Source organism: Porites lutea, chromosome 13 (genome assembly GCF_958299795.1).
Source record: "Porites lutea chromosome 13, jaPorLute2.1, whole genome shotgun sequence".
Lineage (NCBI taxonomy): Eukaryota > Metazoa > Cnidaria > Anthozoa > Scleractinia > Poritidae > Porites > Porites lutea.
In genome coordinates, this window is record NC_133213.1 from 14,176,873 (window position 1) to 14,193,877 (window position 17,005).

Here is a 17,005-nt window from a genome sequence, read left to right on the forward strand (position 1 = left end):
TGGTTGACTCCACGTAAAACTACGCTCTGTAGGATTTTTAATAGAGGGTCTCAATGGGGTTAACCGATAGGCGTAAAACGGCCAAAAATTTAGCCGATAGCCGTAAAAATTGAAAAATTTTAACCGTTAGCCGTAAATAGGGTAAAAAAGAGTTAACCGTAAAAGAAAGTGTTCCTTAGATTTGCTACTTTTAAGGAAGGTACTAAACTCACTTATGGTTGTGTTTTTTATTTCCCGGCTAGTGTGACTCCGTACGCACGTAAGGCGAAGCGCCTTTCAGGCGTTAACCAAGACCTAGGCTTCATTTCCGGCGCTCTATCGGGGAACTAATTTTTTCCATAGCGAAAGTGTGGCTTCTTGCTGGAGATTAATATCTGCAATTTTCGGGAGGTCGTGCCCTCGAAACACTAGTGAAACAGCACGCAGACACGTCACTGTTTGTAAAACACGTTGCCGATAAACAACATTTCCCTGTTTTTCTCTGACGCTAAGGTAGACATTGCTATCCCTAGTCCCTGTACGGCGTCTTCCCACGCAGTCTCGGCCAAGGCATTTCGGTGGGGAACTCACTCGGACCAAGTGACCCGAAACGCATTAGCAGCGCGGAATAATGCGGCCTACGGACAAGGCAACGGCAGACAGTCGTTCCGTACAGTGATTCGCTATCCTTAAAAACATTGGAAACGGGAATTTTGTTTTTGGCCGTTTTCACACTAGAGCCAGAAATGGATCATCCGTCCGAGACTAGCCTGTGTACAGTCGCGCCCTCCCCACAGACACCCCTTCTCCGCTTTTTTTCTGAGGGGAGCCGGGGCGGCTGTACACAGGCAACCTGGAACGGATAATCCCGTCTTCAAAAGTCAGGCGGATTGTTCACTCAAAATTAAAACTATTCCATTTTCAAATTAAGACGTACATTACCTACCTGACGTGAATCATCAAACAAATAGCCCATCTCACACGAATAATCCTTCTCTAGTGTGAAAACGGCCATTTCTGTTATAATTAATGTCGCCCCGGCCTTGAGTTGGGCGCTCGCTTGTCTGCTTTTGCTTTTTCACAAAGATCATTTTTAAATTGACTATTGACATTTCTATGTGTAAATAATATTAGAAGTGGAATACTTTATTAAGAGTATGATCTATCAAATGTGAAAATTTTTCAAAAGAATAGCTTATTTCATCCCGAGATGATCGGAAGACCTTTATTTTGATTTAAAAATACAAAAAAATACAGGTAAATTAATATTTAACTTTTTGAAACAAAAGCAGTTAATTTTTAACTTTTTCGTTAACCGTAACTGAAAAAAATTAACCGATAGCCGTAAAAGAGCCAAAATTTTAGCCGATAACCGTAAAAGCGACCACCCCATTGAGACCCTCTTAATACGCCAGATATCATGCAGATCAAATTCCCATTGTAGACGTTCTATGGCATTGATTACACTTTGTCTGGGGCATAAGATTCCGACCTCTTTTGTCAACAATAGGATTTAATGGACAATTGAAGTCTCCTCCCATTATAATGTTATCAGTATCGAAATCATTTGTCTTTATACTTTGGAGAACTGAATGATAAAAATAAACTAATTTGTTATCACGATTTGGACCATATATGTTAACTAAAATAGCTCGTTCACCTTTCAACAGAACTTTGAGCATAATATAACGACCATCTGCGTCTAACTATTTCTTCAACCGAGCAATTAAAGTTATTCCGGATTAAAATAGCAACCCCACGAGAGTTATAGCCCCATGTGAACAAAAGAAGGGAGCGCCTTTAAGGGAGAGCCCCATTCCCTTTTCCACAATAACTCATAATCTTTCGTAGAATGTGTTTCCTGAAGAAAAGTAAGATCTGCTTTTTGCTTTCTACAACATGTAAATATTGTTCTTCTTTTACGAAAGTTGCTGATGCCTCTTATATTTAAGGAAATAAATTTACCCACTACCATTTGTAAATTCAAAAAAAGAACGAAACAAAGGAAACAAATTTGAAACTACGAGGGGGGATGGATCTAGAATAAATTTTGTAGGCATAAACTAAAGATGCACTAATTATTGTAAACTTATAGTTTAAGCTTTAATTAAGAAGAAAGGTAAAAAAATTCGGTACACACGAAATTAAATCTAAAGCGGACTTTCCTGCCTTGGTTGAACGCCTCTTTCATAATCAGGAGTGCTTTTTTCCGGATTTCGAAGGCATATGGGGTAAAGTCTTCCACAAATCCAACTCCGTTCAGTGCTTGCTTGTTTTTCTGATTCTTGGCGACAAGAAGTAGCTCTCGCTTGAAAGGGCTGCTATAGAGTTTGACAATAATATTCCTTGCTTTTTCCTCGCGTTTTCTTCCAGTATGGTGGGCGTTCTCAATTTCGCCAGCGTCATCTTCGAAGCCACTCTTGTTTTCAGCTCCACATTACATTCTTGAAAAAGGTTTCTAGTTTCATTCAGCGTTATACTCACCGACTGCTTCATGCCGCCGACATCTTCTTGAAGCTTCTCTACTTTCGGCTTTAAGTGGTCAATTTCATCAATCTTTGAAATAACGCTTTCAATTTTGGCGAGTCGGGCGTCAGTGGAGCCTTGAAAAGTTACAAGTTCATCACTAATTTTTTGCGTTTGTTGTGCGAGGTCGCTTCGAAGGGATTTCAGCTCTTCAAGAATGGCGTCACTCATGGCCGACTCTTCCCTCGTTTTCAATTCTTTTTTTTCTGCTTTTCCTGCAATCTTTCTTGGCCTAAGTCTTCCACCAGACATACATGTACAGCGTGTGTAATACGAAGTAAGGCCTATTCTAAATCGAAAACAACTTTTGCTCAGTACGGAGCTCAACACGACGCGTCTTTACTCCATCGTGTCCAGTCCCAGTCCCAGTCCCAGTTTTCTTTTTTTCTTTTTGCCAATTGTTCCACGTTTGTAGAGAACATTGGGCGCCTTCTCGCGTATTTTGCCACGAATTACGTCATTGTAACGTCATAATGACTTAATTCGTGACAAAATACGCGTCATAGCACCACATATCTAAATAAAAAAAATACAGTTTTGATCTGCAGCTTTGTCTTTTCTCCGTTGCGAATACATTCTTTGTTTTCGCGTTTAAAACCCCTTAATTTTGTCCGTATATGGTCAAATGGCGGGAAATTTGAATTTCTTTAATTACCTGTAACTCTACGCCATTTTATCCGATTGAGATAGGATTTCAACCAAAAGTCATAGAATTGTATGCAGAAAACTATAGTTTTACTATTTCTTTTCTGAATTTTCTTTTTGATTCCAAATTTGGACATCATATATGACGTCACAATAGCATTTACATGGGATGAAATAAACACCAATAAATAGGTAATTTATCAACCAAGATTCGTTACATTCGATGCATTTTACTTTATTAGCTTTGGAAGGAACGGGAAGAAAAGCCCTAGCAACTCACCACAGTGAAAACATTTTGTAGAAAACTTCTTTCTCGACGATCTCTTCTGACTACGTGAGCGAAATGGTTCTTGTCAAGTGACAATAGCGAAATGATTGTTGTCAAGTGCACGTGTCTCTATAACCATTTACCATTAGTATAACTAGTACTCAATGATAACAAGAAAACAATGGAGCCAACTAAGCGCGAATTTCAAAGACGCTCAGTTGCCCTTAAAAAATTTTATAGGTCGGTAATTTTTCTCTATTGGGAATTCGCAGAATAAGCTGAAGAAAGGTCTTCATTATTAGAACTTCATTCATGCTGCACACAAGATCTGACAAAGGTTGGCGGCGCGAGCTTCTACATGGAAAATAAAGTTTTTGTCAAATAATGGTTTGCTGACGATTAAGAGACGAAGACGAGAAAACAATGCAAAACGGCCATGAAAGCGTTCAAGTTATAATTACTCTAGTGGAACTACTGCACTGAAAGTGGTTCGTAAGTAAATTCCTCAAGAATCCTGTTACAATTTTTAAGATTAAATATATATGTAATCTGCAATTTATATGTTGGCAAAGAGATCCTTCCAGCTTAAAATCGAATTTGGGGAGTAACAGCGGTAATATCGCAACCATTGTATTTTTAAACAACACGAAAGCCGCTCTTGTTTTCTCATGCTTTTAATGACAATTTAATCCTCCTAACAGTTCACCGATATTTCGAACATAATTAATACGGGCGGTAACTACATACAGTAGTTCTTCGCTGCAGGTAGGGTACTTTCCTCGCAGCGGCTTTGGCTTTAATAGTACCTAGCCTATTGCCGAGCATCAAACCAGAGAAAATGCTTATTACTTCTCTTTACTTTTCAGTTTCTTATCCGATGACTGGGTTTTGCTTGTAGTTGTTTTGCTCTTTTCCATTTGTATTTTAGAATACAAACCCTAACCCTTTTAGCGTGCTTCTGAACGCTGAAATTCGCCGGTTTGCGTGAAGAAGGGAATACATTGAAACTTCGACAGCCCGCGCGTCATGTAACAAATTTCCCTTCCGTACTCCCGGTAAAACTGTCGTTGTTCTGAGCGACATTTCCCTTACCCCACCCCGAGAAGGGTCATATTGTCAACATCTGGTCGTCAACGAAGATTTGGAATCTCGCGCCCGGAAATTTGGTAAGCGCCGGTTCTTTCAAACGTTTGTTCTAGAAACAAAAGAACCTCAAAGCTCTTAACAATAAAAATGTCCATAAAAGTGCCATTGTCTACCAAAAATTAAACGCAAGGCTTGAAATGAGGATTAAGCAACGGGCTTCCAAGGAGCAGAGGTAGAGTGAGGAAAGAGACGACGAATGACCTGGAGCAAAGGAACACTGAGAAAGAGACATCAAGAGAAAGAGGCGACGACCTACCGAGGAAAAGGTAAAACAAGAGTGGGAACAGGTTACAGCGTCATGATCAAGCATCGTAGAGCTATTAAGAGAAAGCGATGGGGGTAAGAAACTTAAGCTTTGGCTTAAGTTAATGATAGACATTTAGCTTTGTTGGCTGTTTTTCCTTTCATGGGAGAAGAAAAATGGCCGCAGGTTTTCACAATTGGTGTTCTTTATGAGGGGGGTGAATAGGGGTATGCAAATCCGCCGATCCGCTATGATTTATTAACCAAATCCGCCGTTAAATTTTCACCCTGAATATTTGTATTACAAGCAGAGTCCGCTGCAGTTGCAGGATCCGGAAATCCGTTAAAATCTCGCTTTGAGTCCGAAATCCGGGCAAAAATATTTGCAAAATCCGTCGATCCGTTCGCCTATTCACCCCCCTCCTTTATCACCTTGACCAGCCGTCGTCGTTTGTTACGTGTTAAGGTATCAAATCTGCCCATTACACTGAAGTGTAAAAAGTTTCGACTTTCTCCATATCTTTGCTTGTACAATAAACTATGGGTTTCATTTTGAAAACATTGATGCATAAATTTGTATCGGGAATCTTCGATAGTTTTGCTATCAAGAGAGAAGATAATTTAACTTGATGAGAAATGAAAGCCCGCGTTGGGATGAAAAACTTCCAGCAGCGCTGCAGTTTGTTGGTTTCCTTGCTGAGAGAAGAAAAAGTTCTATTTCTCCTTTAAGTATCGGCGGGTGTACTGGGAACTTTGAGACTCGTCAGTAATTAATTAGAGCAACGGTCCACTTAATTAAAAGTTAGAGAAAAGATGAGGTTTATAGCTCATTTTCGGTTTGTTGATAAGCTGCTTACGTCAAGATTTTGCACTGCGCGCTGAATCCCTACTCTCTGTCAAATTGGAAAAGTTAAGTTTACCACCTAGATTTCGTTGATGCCAGAACTTTAGAAAAAGCCATACACATCATTTAGCGAATTTGTATTGCTTGAATAAGCAGTTTTCGATACAAAAATGCGGTGTTTTGAAAACTTTTCTGTCAAAACAGAATTGATCACGCGTACAATTTAAGCACTGCAAAAGACAATTAATAAGAATAACAAGTTTGATCAGCACAATTTGTTTTGAATGTTAGCTCTTTAATGGCCCGGATAACGTTTGAATAGAGATTCAAGACTAAATTTTCCTGATGGGCTCTGTCGTTTCGCTTATACGCCTAGGGAGAAACTATATTTTCTCCCACCTAGCCGTCACTATAAAGCCGCACTAATGACTCGGAAACAATTTTAGGTTATAAAGTCAACTCCTTCAATAGATTTTCTTAAGTCAGCATAAATTATGCTTAACATCTACTCTACTCAGAGCTCCGCTTTTAGGCTTGGCTAACTATATTTTATTCCTTGAACGAGTGTTTTTGACCACTAAACACGCCGTGAACACGCCGTGTCACGAATTACCCACTCACGCTCTCCTATCAGTGGTTATTCCACTTCTTTGGAATTTCTTTTCTTGAAAAGCAAACTTCGTTTTTTTGGGCCGTACTGCATCGATTGAAAAATCCTTGGTCCGTAAGTGACAATGCGGCCCTTCAATTCCGCACTTTGAAAGTTTGAAAGCATTTTGATTAGTCATCTCTCTTTAATCCAAGATCATGATCGCTTAACCAGTACTTGCCATTAAAAGCTTTTAACCCAAGAACCCTACATCTCAATCCTGTTTACCCTTTAAAGAGCCTTTTGATGTAGAGAATCTCTCTCTTCTCACGAATAATCTTGTCTTGTAACAATATCCTTGCTTAGCTCACTGTTTTGTGACTGACTTTATTTCTCTTCCTTGCCTTGTTTTTGTACAATATTCTACTTAAGAGCCTAATGGATAGTTTTGTTTCATAGTTTTCCTTTATTGTTACATAAAGGTCCATGTTTTATCTTCCTATGTTGCCTTATGTAACTTTACAACCTCTCAGTCCGCACTTTCGTCTTTAATTTTATACTACTAATCATGTTTCGATCGTTGATTCCTTGGTTTCTTTGTGGTAGACGGTCCGGCTCCAAATTATCTCTTCACAGATCGTTTCTCTGTTTCCTGCCCAAATTGTGTTTCCTTTTTCTTCCTTTGCTTGATCCTGCACCAACATATAAACACATATTTGATAAAAAAACGTGTCGTACTGCTGGAGTCTGCGATAGATTTAAAGGTTTGAAGTTCGATTTCGTAATGCTCACCAGTAGCTTAAGTCAAAACAAAGGCGCTGGTAAAACTGGTTATACTCCAGTCCATAGAAAAGCACGTGGCCTTACTGTTCGGCGCGAACCAATCAAGTCCTGACCCTATCGTTACACCGTAACGCAGGGTGAGGGCTTGACTCACGGTTTCAAGAAACTTGTTAGGATCGCGAAGCTGTCATGTTTCTTCCCGCAAAACATCTGACAGTGCCGTTCTAAAGTAGATAGTAAACTGGTGGAAAATTTACTGTATATCACATTAAGACCTCTCGTTATGGACTACCCCCAATCGCGTTGCTTAATTAATATTCCTTATCTTGAATAAGAAGAGGCCGTATTGATATCGCATTTAGTGTGCAAAGCACTATGAAAAGGTCAAATCTAGGGCTCCTGTTTTAGACCAAAGTGACAGAATATTTGCCTGCGCTTATATTGCTCTTCAGCACATGCGCAGAACTTACCTCAACGTTTGTATAAATGACGCAGCCAGGCGGGGCAAGCTGTAAGACAGGAAAAAAGGCAGGTGACGTTTGTAACAGTAATAGAACTAACTGAAGATCCGATTTGGTCCGTAAACAAACATGCAAGTGATAACAATTTATAATGTCAGCAACAGATGCAAGAAATTGATTTATATACAACTTAGCGTGTTGCAGAGCTTGTAAGACTTTAAAAATGATAAATGTTACATAAGGTATATCATTTAGACAATGTTTGATTTTCATAGGCCGACCTCCCCCCCATAAGGTTTCTTAACGATTTCTCAAAAATTATGAAAACGTATCCCTGGAAATTCATAGTAGCTGTTTATTTACATCTTAGTCATATTTGGTAAGAATGGAAGGAAAGGCGGCCATAAGGTTATTGAAATGTTTAACGCAAAGTGAGGCATGGTCAAGCCTTTTACACGAGAACATGTTTTAGAGACCATAAAACTAGAGTTTATCTAATTTATAACACAAACATGAGAAATTAAATCGTGTTTGACATTTTAGGTTGTGAAAAAAAATAGTTTGTCAAAAACATGGGAAGCAGAACGCATCAAAATACGATTTAAAGACAAAACTGGTTTTTTACTAAATCTGCAATGTTGCATTATATCTCAGGCCTTCAGCAGCGTGTTTATTATGCTAACCGACAAACGTTTTGTATCAACTTGTAGATTACACGACAGGCTGTCAATTGACGGTAAAATATCTCGAAAATATTAAAACACAACAAAAACACACGGGGGGTGGTTCCATCCACCTCTCAGTCCTTACCACCCCCCTTTTCCTTAGACGCTGGTGGGGGAGGGGGGGGGGGGGTGTCTAGGTTAGCTTAAACGTCCTAGCGTTGAGTCCTGTCCTTAAAGAAAAGCTCTCATTTACTTACTCTTCTGTTTCGTGGTGTGACGATCAGACAAAAGGCTTCTGACATATTTGTCTGATTTTTTTGGCTTTCCCAGAGCGAGCCACTGGGCCATGGAGATATGACCCCTCTGACAGAGAGCGCGCATAAAGTCTCGCCTTGTGAGTGGACAAGGTGTACAAGGGTCACTGTCTGGATCTAAACTGTAAATCCAACAAAAGGCAATGAGGAGATTTATGTCATTATACATTAGCAGTTCCACAAATTCGCCACAAACTAAGGGGTGAAAAGTAATGCCACAGACGAGCGATGAGGTCCACACAGCCAGAGCTTATCCCGGTTTCTTTAGCATGAAAAACCTTAGATGTGTTGTTATTCTCCCCCTAGATGGGATGCTAGCCTATCGCAGGGTTCCCCCCCCCCCCCCAGCTTAATATAGTCGTTGCCAATTTATACACCTGGGTGAAAAGGAAAAATGGATATAAGTTGGTTTTGTGAAGAAACAAGAAACGGCTCAATAACTTGTTCGAAGGCCTCCTGCTTGGAAATTCGACGCGCTAACCACACTACCTGCCTGCCCCCCCCCCCCCCCCCCCTCCCCTCTCCAAAGCATTAGACGGATTTTCTAAAATTAAATTATCACTGGGACGTTGGATGAACACAGTTACCACGGTACACTATAAACTGGTTGTAGGCAAGCTAAGGTATGCGGATTTACCCTGTGGTACAAATATGCTATCGCGAATAGTTTAAGCATTAAAACTAAACGAATTGTAGCACTTTCTGTATAGCAGTACGTGGCTGAATTATGGAGGATCAAAATGGTAAAATCGAAACGCGGCACAAATTGGTACATTTCGCCTCCGTCCTCCTCAGTTACGCAGACTATGATCACAGTCAGTATAGTCACAACTTACAGAAAGTTAAAATCTTTCCTATTAAAGATAGCTTTTCCCCAATTGCACCAATCTCTCCAAGCGTCACAGCGTGCTTGATGAAGTGCTTCTTCAGCCCTCTTGCGAGCCCTGATAGCGTCACTGATGACGAAAGCGAGTCCAAACAGTAGAACAAAGATCCCTGCAGGCCCTGTCTCCATCCCAGCTATAGTAAGAATTCCTGAAAAAGATAATTTTAGTTCGAGTTGTTGGCAGCGTTAAACCAGTCAATTACATTGTTTACGAAAATCTTTACAAATCGACAGTTAAGAAAAGTGTGATCAACTGAATATTTCTCACCATAGTAGAGACATTCATCGTCCGCTTTAATAACCTATCGATGAAGCTCTTTTTTTGTAACTGCAATCCTATGAATTAATTTAAACTGGAATTCTTTCAGTTTTGTCTCCTTGCAGACGCCAGAGAGAAACTATTTGGTATTATATCTGGCCCATACGAAAAAGAAATATTAAAGAAATTTAATTACACAATCATGAAATACTACATATACACCAGTAAGATGCATAACCAAGCTATTTACCTTTCTGGCATTGTTAATAAAGTTTTATTTAAGTACAGAATAGAAAGCTTTTGTCATTAGCTACGAAAAAATGCCCCTCGCAATTTAAGCGCAAAACCATACATAGCATTAGTTAGTTACACATAAGAGAAATGTTAACGTTAGTACTGTTGAAACCAATGTAAAGTAAGTTAAGCGATATATGCAATAGTTTTTGTAATTAATAGTAGTGCATGAAGCCAATAAAGTACATTTAAAAAAATAATAATTTAATACAATACAGCTTTAAAATAAACCCTAGGTGTTCACAAAGACACAAGAAACTTGAAACTATCCGGCAGATTTGGTGACCTAAAGGAATTAAAAAATAAAGCCCTCGGGAACCAAAAAGGAAGCCATCTATAAAGAAGATGAAATAACGGGCTCGGGGTTATTGGTAGCACACTTCGGAGACCATACGGACACGTAGTTGCAAAGCGGGGCCCAAAGTCGAACCCGCAAAGGACTAGCGAAAAAAAAAACCCAGCACCCCAAACGCATAAACGAAAGTCACTCTTGAAGGTAATTGGGATTACATGGAATGGGGTAAAATGTACCTCCAAAAGACGCCAGATGCCATGTCATAGTTGGAGACTTATTCTAAACCACAAAGAACAACTCTAAGAATTAAAAAAGCATCTACCAGGGAATGAGCCAACCCTTTCTTAAAGACAGTGTTCTTGTTAATTTTTCAGGGAGGGAGTTAGTTGTTGTTGTTACTACAGCTAGTACTAATGCTACAGCTATTACTCTCATAAGTCGATACCCAGGAGAAGGAATAATGGTAACTTTATATGGAGCAGCTGCTTACAAGAATGGCTCTCGCAGGTCAGTTGTCATCTTCGAAGCAATGGAATGTGACTAGATGTACTTGGCCACAGCACTGCGTTATCAAACACTATATTTTGTATATGGCACTTTATATCGATCTACTTTGAAGTCATTATGACAAACAAAGGTCAATGGGATTTTCTCTTATATTCGGTTGTCCTCCTACGGGAGCTAAAGCAATAAAAAACGACTAAAGCGTTTCTCCTCAAACTGCCTCATAGGGCAATGTTCGTTCGCTCATGAGAACAAGTCTAAAAACAGAGATGGTATGGAAACTTAAAACGGGTTCTTTAGCCAGAAGGCGATCGTAGGTAGAGACAGGAGGAATGGGCTCCTGGTAGGAAGAGTACCAAAGCATCTAAATCATTCATTATGAAGAAACATCAAATTACAGTAGCTTATTCTGTCATATCGTTAACCCCGAATTTAAGTTCAGAATACCAGTGCCCACGGATTGTTTGAGGAGAAAACTTCCTTGATCACTAACAGCAAATTTTGGTTCTCGTTCCACAGAAAAGCTATTTGAAAGTTGGGTAAGTAGAGAAAAGAAATAATAATAGACAGATAACGTGTAGTTCGTGACAAAGGTGATCTGTTGGCTTTGTGTTTTCCTTTCAGTGTACTTCAATTTTGTGTTTTGACGAGTTTTAATTAAACCACCTTAAAAGTAGCTATTATAAACTGACTTACCAACTGCTAACCCTAAAGTAGATGAAACCGCTAGTCCAATATCGTCTGCTAACTTCCACCCATCCAGTGTTTTTTCTTGACTGTCTTTGTAAATGTTAACAAGGCTTATGCCAAGGAACGCAAAGTCTGCAACGACTCCTAGACCCAGAAAAAGCTTTGTTTCAAACGTGGCAGCTCTGGTAAAGTATCTGGAGAGCCTCGTAGTAAAGCGCTTCGTGCTCGCCAAATCTACTCGGAAATCCGCGGCGGCCAGTCTATCAACAACTGGAATGTCATCTGCTGCCCTGTTTAGTTGTTGCATGGGTATCTCTTCAACGTCAGCGCTGTTGGGGGTATTGGGAGTGATCTGCTCCCTTATACTCCTTATGAAGTCACTGGAGCTTTTCCATGATCCAATGGCACCGAGAAAGGTTGCTGCTACACCGATACCGGCGGGTATGGATTGATTGAGGTTATGACTGTAAAGATCGCTACCAGAGTCACTTATCTCTAGTATGATACTACCAAGAGCACCGAGGGCACCAATGGTGTTAAAGGCAAATGACACTTTCGCAAACAGGCGTGGATTTTCCACAAGCCTTCTCTCAACAAACCCCTCTGGTCGTGGTGTCAGTCTGCCTTCTTCCCGAGGGTATAAGCGTTTTTGTAGTACATGGTCTTGGAAATCCATTAAAAGGCGCAACTGTTTGGTCTTTATTGCTCGGTTTTCATAATGTCGCTCAATCAGTGTTTCAAGATCGTCACCCGGTGTATTTCTCTCATCGTCCTCGTCTCTGGCGGTGAGACTGCGGTGAAAAGTTGCTATATCTTCAGCACGTTTTTCCTTGAACAAAACCAAAAACTTCTCTTGGAACTCCTGTGCCCGCCGAGAAGTGACGCCAAGTGTATTCTGTTTCTTCACTTGTAACACACGTTCAAGTATGCCGAGCTGAGTGCTGGTCATAGGATTAAACAAGGTTCGAAAAACCAACAGTACTGTGTCCCGGATTTGGATGCGCAATTCATCTGGTACTAGGTTTCCCACAAGAGTCTCGAAAGCCAGTTTGAGTGCAAGATCTTGATTATCTGAAGCCTTCAGCAGTTTCCAGGGCTATGGAAAAACACAAAGGCAAGCTAAAACACGCAATGCAAGATGCGTGGTAGACATGCTCTTCAATCAAATTGGGTATGGTAGAAAATCACTTATAGTCAGAGACAAATTAACGCTACTCTGAGTTATTATGAACGAATGTAACTGCCGAAAAGTTACAATACATGACACGAAGTTTAGACACTCCTGTGTATTGTCTTTTTCAGATGTGAATTCGTTGGGGTCTTTTCCTCCATTTATACCCGCGTTGAAGCCACAGGAGTGTCCAAACGATAGGCCTCGGATTGCAACTTTTCAGTTACAATTATTCATGATAAACCAGAGTAGCATCAAACCGTGTCTTATCGTTCTCTGTTCCAATGTGCGCATGCCCTTTAATCATTTACTGTTTCTTAATGTAACAGTCATTAACAGGTGTGGCAGGTTTAGATTGCTCCCCTGCAAACATGTCATATTTTCTATAACCTAAGACTTTCTTATAAAAAACAAGGCTGCTCTTCTGATCTACAGAATTATTAGTTATGGCTGGTTTATACAGGAAACTCGGAGTTGTGCTACTGGTGAACCATAGCAACGTATGAATGGAAGTAAATTAGATGAATGAAAAGCGTTCGTTAACACCATGGAGATAGAGGGTGTCTATTTGAAAAATGAACTTTGTTGTAAACTCTTTCGGCTTTCCGTGTTGCCCTGACAGAGTGAAAACTCGTAGAGTGTCCAGGCAGGTTAGGGACATGTAACATGACTTCTATTTTGGATGATAAAGTACAGTCGGAGTCTAATATGTTGGATTCTAATCGAGAGAACTCGGGTTTCATTTTGCCTGTTGCATGCTGAGAATTTTCGTCTTTTGCTTATTCCCAGAACGACACTGATAACTAGCGTATAATAAAATGTGATAGCTAACAAGCGTTTTAAGTAGGAGCATGCTGCGAAGTCGGCCAATAAGCAGATGAAGCTTTGGTAAGTGCTGAGAGCTGATACGCGATTTTCGAGTTTCTAGTCATGGACCAGGGCTACCAAAAGTCCATGATAATTGAGAATTCATCGAAATAAATTCAATTGTGCACCTCACGTGAGATGTTCAGTCGCGGATGAGAGGAATAACAGAATAGAACATTATGAATAGAATAGAATATTGTCTTAGCTATTGAAATAACAGTGAAAATATTAATTCTAATAACTGTATTGTTTTATTTCTGATCGTGTAGACAACGCAAGAGTAACTATCGTATCGTACAGAAACAAAAGTGGCACGATGCCTTTCCAAATCCTGGGGAACAGTTTGGTCTGTGTTAGTTACTTCATACCTGATTAAGCACAGCTCTCGCTATTAGTGAACTGATAATATCCTTTCTTGCACTTAGTCCAAGGTCCGGTCGTATAGCGTCCAATACCGGTAGATATGAGTGAAGCACAAGCTTCAAAGTTGGTAGATCCTGAATAAGTAATTGCTCCAAAAAGTCCGGTCCACGGAGCCTGTTGGCAATTAGAACAGCAATTCCGCCATAACTGGAATACTTCAAGGAGGCATCGCGCATCACCTCTGGTGCTATCTGTGATGTTAATGTAGCCATCTCTCCTTTCATCCACTCTGAATTAAACAACTGCTGCAATTTGTCCTTGATTTTTCGTTTTAGAACTTTGCCTTTCCAGTCAGACATGTCGGACATGTAATAACAGGCTTCCGCGTCTCCAACCGTCTGCCATCTTGGGTCAGGATCTCTCTCAGTATCACTATCACTTCCTGGTGGTTGCGGTAGAGAGGACTTGATCTTATCGGAAATGGCGGTATTAACACGTTCACCTATAACGTGGAGTAGCGTTATATCGATATGGACCGTGAGAAGGGGTTTAAAAAGGCCCTCGCTAAAACTCCCAGGACCAACTGCTTTTTCGGCGACCTCATTCAACTTATCAACCGAATCGGGTGCGGTATTTGTTACGGTATCGGTATCGAAATCGAAAAGTGTCGAAACTGCCTGGCAGATACCGTTTATCTTAAAAGGTGGCGGAAGTAACCAGACAAAGTTCTGAGGTGGATTAGGATATTCATAACTATAAAGTCCAGCAATCCTTGCTAGGTCCGTGAACTGGCCAGGCGAGTCTGACTGGGCGTCAGACGGTGGTGCATAAGAGATACTGTAGAACAATCCTGAAGTCATTCGTTTCTGAGCAAAACTTCCCTCTCGATACACGTTCTGGAACGCTGCTTCAATGTTTACACTGCCTTTCCGGAACCCTCCAACAAGAGGAAGGGGTCCACCGTTACCGCGAAATATTACTTTGATGGGTGGAGTGGCTCCAGTTTTCGATACCACAACTGGAGCCATAGTGGTTCTGGCAAATCGAAGAAGGGCCGCTCTTACTCCACGATGGGAGGGTACATTTATTCCTTCACTACCATAATGAAGAAAGGCGTATTTGTTGCCTTCATAAACAGTTCTTGGTGCTGAACCGATTCCTCCCGAGCTTGTTGGTTCCGGTATTGGACGAATTGGAGTATTCTCCATTGGCAACATAAGACGCCAAGGACCGAACCATGAACCAAAGGTCTGCCTTGCACCTTCAACTTGTTGCTGTGTGGGAAACGCGATTATGTTCTTGCAGAAGCAGTTGGGTCCAAATTGAAGACTTTTGGGCCAGAGAAGTATGCAGTCATTCGGTCCTATATCTCCGTGGAGGACTTTTATGTTTTCAGGATCACATGTCTCCGTCTTAAATATCCAAAATTTCCAAAGATGTCGCTTTCGAACAGCTTGAAGGAATTTACCATTGCAACTTACGACGTTCCATTTAAATTTGTTATTGGGGTGGTTATCTGGTGTTTCAATCAAGACTCTCTGACCACTCTGGATAACATTTCCACCACCCAACGTACTTATTCTGAACAAGAACCAGAACCAATCGTTTTCGGGCATGTCGGGTCCAATAGAGCTTTGCGCTGTAAGTGTCGTAGGGTCAACCTTTTGCCCTCTGACTCTATACCTTGGGGAGATGCTACGACTCTGCGGTGGTAGCCGGCGTAAAAACACCTGCTCCGAGTCTGTGCTTCCACCAAACCCTGAGGGTTTGTAAAGATAAGCGTAATAACTGATCCCGGCGTGAATTATATTTGGACCAATTGAGTATGGGACTACACGGCTTGGCCTCACTTCCGGAAGTCCTGCACCGTTTAGTTTCAAATCAAGAAAAAGAGTCCTGGCCTTATAGTTGGTACCAGCAGTAATAAGAAGGTGATTATCGAAAATCAAAGCAGAGGGGCGTGTGTCAAGGCCATCAACTCCAGCTACACGAAGCGCGCCCTGTTTTCCATCTCCCTGGGCTGATACCAGACTACCATTAGGGTTAGTATTAAAAACCTGCCAATTAAAAATGACTTCAACTGGCCTTTCCGTTCCCTCTCGACAAGTAATAACAATCCAGCGATCACCTGTGGCATCACGTGCGACTGCGAAACAGCCTTTTTGAGCTCTCTTTGAGCCGGTGTTTACAGTTGTGTGTCCCTGAGTGGCAACTTGTAGACTACTTCGATCTTGACTCAGCTGATACACATTTACGACGACATCATTCTCAGCTGATAAGCGAAACAAATAAATCTTTTCATTTCGTTCATATGCCACAACTGGAAAACTGGAGGAAGCCGGGGTGAAGTCTTGTAATACTTTAAGGCTAGAAACTTGGGTTGAGTCTGATATGACATAGTAAATCAACTTGATCTCTTGAGATAGTCTGAGGTGCCAGGAGCCTACAGGAGCGCCGCTTTCCGAGGGTGGATCATTCATATTGCTTTCTATTTCCCTCTCCGTCCTCTCGTTGTCAAAGATACGGATATAAGCAAGTTGCCCGTTGAACTTAACTGGCGTGCTAGAATCTTGTGGATTTGTGTGGGAACCAAAAATCAAAGTCCCTTCGCTTGAAGCAGGTAAACCAGTGACACCTTCCCACTCACTTGCTGCATTCGTGGAAAAACAAACGTCTCCTCCCACATAAAGTTTTAATGTACTCCCAGCTCTTCCTGTTACTGCGATATGTTGAAACTCCATGGATTTGATTTTGCAGTTCTCGCAGTTCTCACAATTGTCACCACTTATTATTGTAACAAATCTCAAAGGATTCTCCTGACCAGTTGGGGCTACTGTGAACTGTAACTGACCGTCAGACTTGAGGTTTAAATTAATGTAGCCGGAGGAACTGGACGATTTTGAAAAGAGTGCCATCCATTGATCTTTGGGAGGCATCCTACGTGGTCTTACCCAAAACTCGATTGAGAACGCCGGATTACCGACTGTGTCCATATCAGTGTAATGATCTATAGTGATCTTGTCCACTACTCCATCGAGATCGGCTGCTCCACTTTTATCACTTTTAGGTGAAGCGGGTGAGCTGTCACCACTCGGTGGCTCTTCGTACAGGTCGCCTAACTGTTCTGGAGACATCTGTACGTACGTCCCAAACTCAAAGCTTGCTCCGTGCCTCACTTTATCAGCTACAGTTGTAAACTTCATATTTGGCGCC

General features: G+C 41.1%; 2 protein-coding genes across 2 annotated transcripts in view; one reads left to right on the forward strand and one right to left on the reverse strand.

The window, feature by feature from the left end:
- Positions 1 to 17,005, forward strand: part of LOC140922709 (pre-mRNA-splicing factor 18-like) — an 85,028-nt gene that overhangs the window by 9,942 nt on the left and 58,081 nt on the right. The window lies entirely within an intron of this gene.
- LOC140923489 (uncharacterized) lies at positions 10,820 to 16,995 on the reverse strand. The gene is made up of 3 exons (XM_073373574.1): positions 13,798 to 16,995; positions 11,398 to 12,487; positions 10,820 to 10,878 (listed from the first exon to the last, which is right to left on the reverse strand). Exons 1-3 carry the CDS (start codon positions 16,993 to 16,995, stop codon positions 10,820 to 10,822), a joined length of 4,347 nt encoding a protein of 1,448 aa, XP_073229675.1.

Excerpts from the sequence above, each read along its gene's own strand:
- LOC140923489 (XM_073373574.1), bottom strand. The coding sequence starts at position 16,995 with ATGAAGTTTACAACTGTAGCTGATAAAGTGAGGCACGGAGCAAGCTTT. Across the intron at positions 12,488-13,797 it reads CGAGAGCTGTGCTTAATCAG|CCCTGGAAACTGCTGAAGGC; the intron begins GTATGAAGTAAC and ends GTTTTTCCATAG. Across the intron at positions 10,879-11,397 it reads TACTTTAGGGTTAGCAGTTG|CTCCCGTAGGAGGACAACCG; the intron begins GTAAGTCAGTTT and ends TTATTGCTTTAG.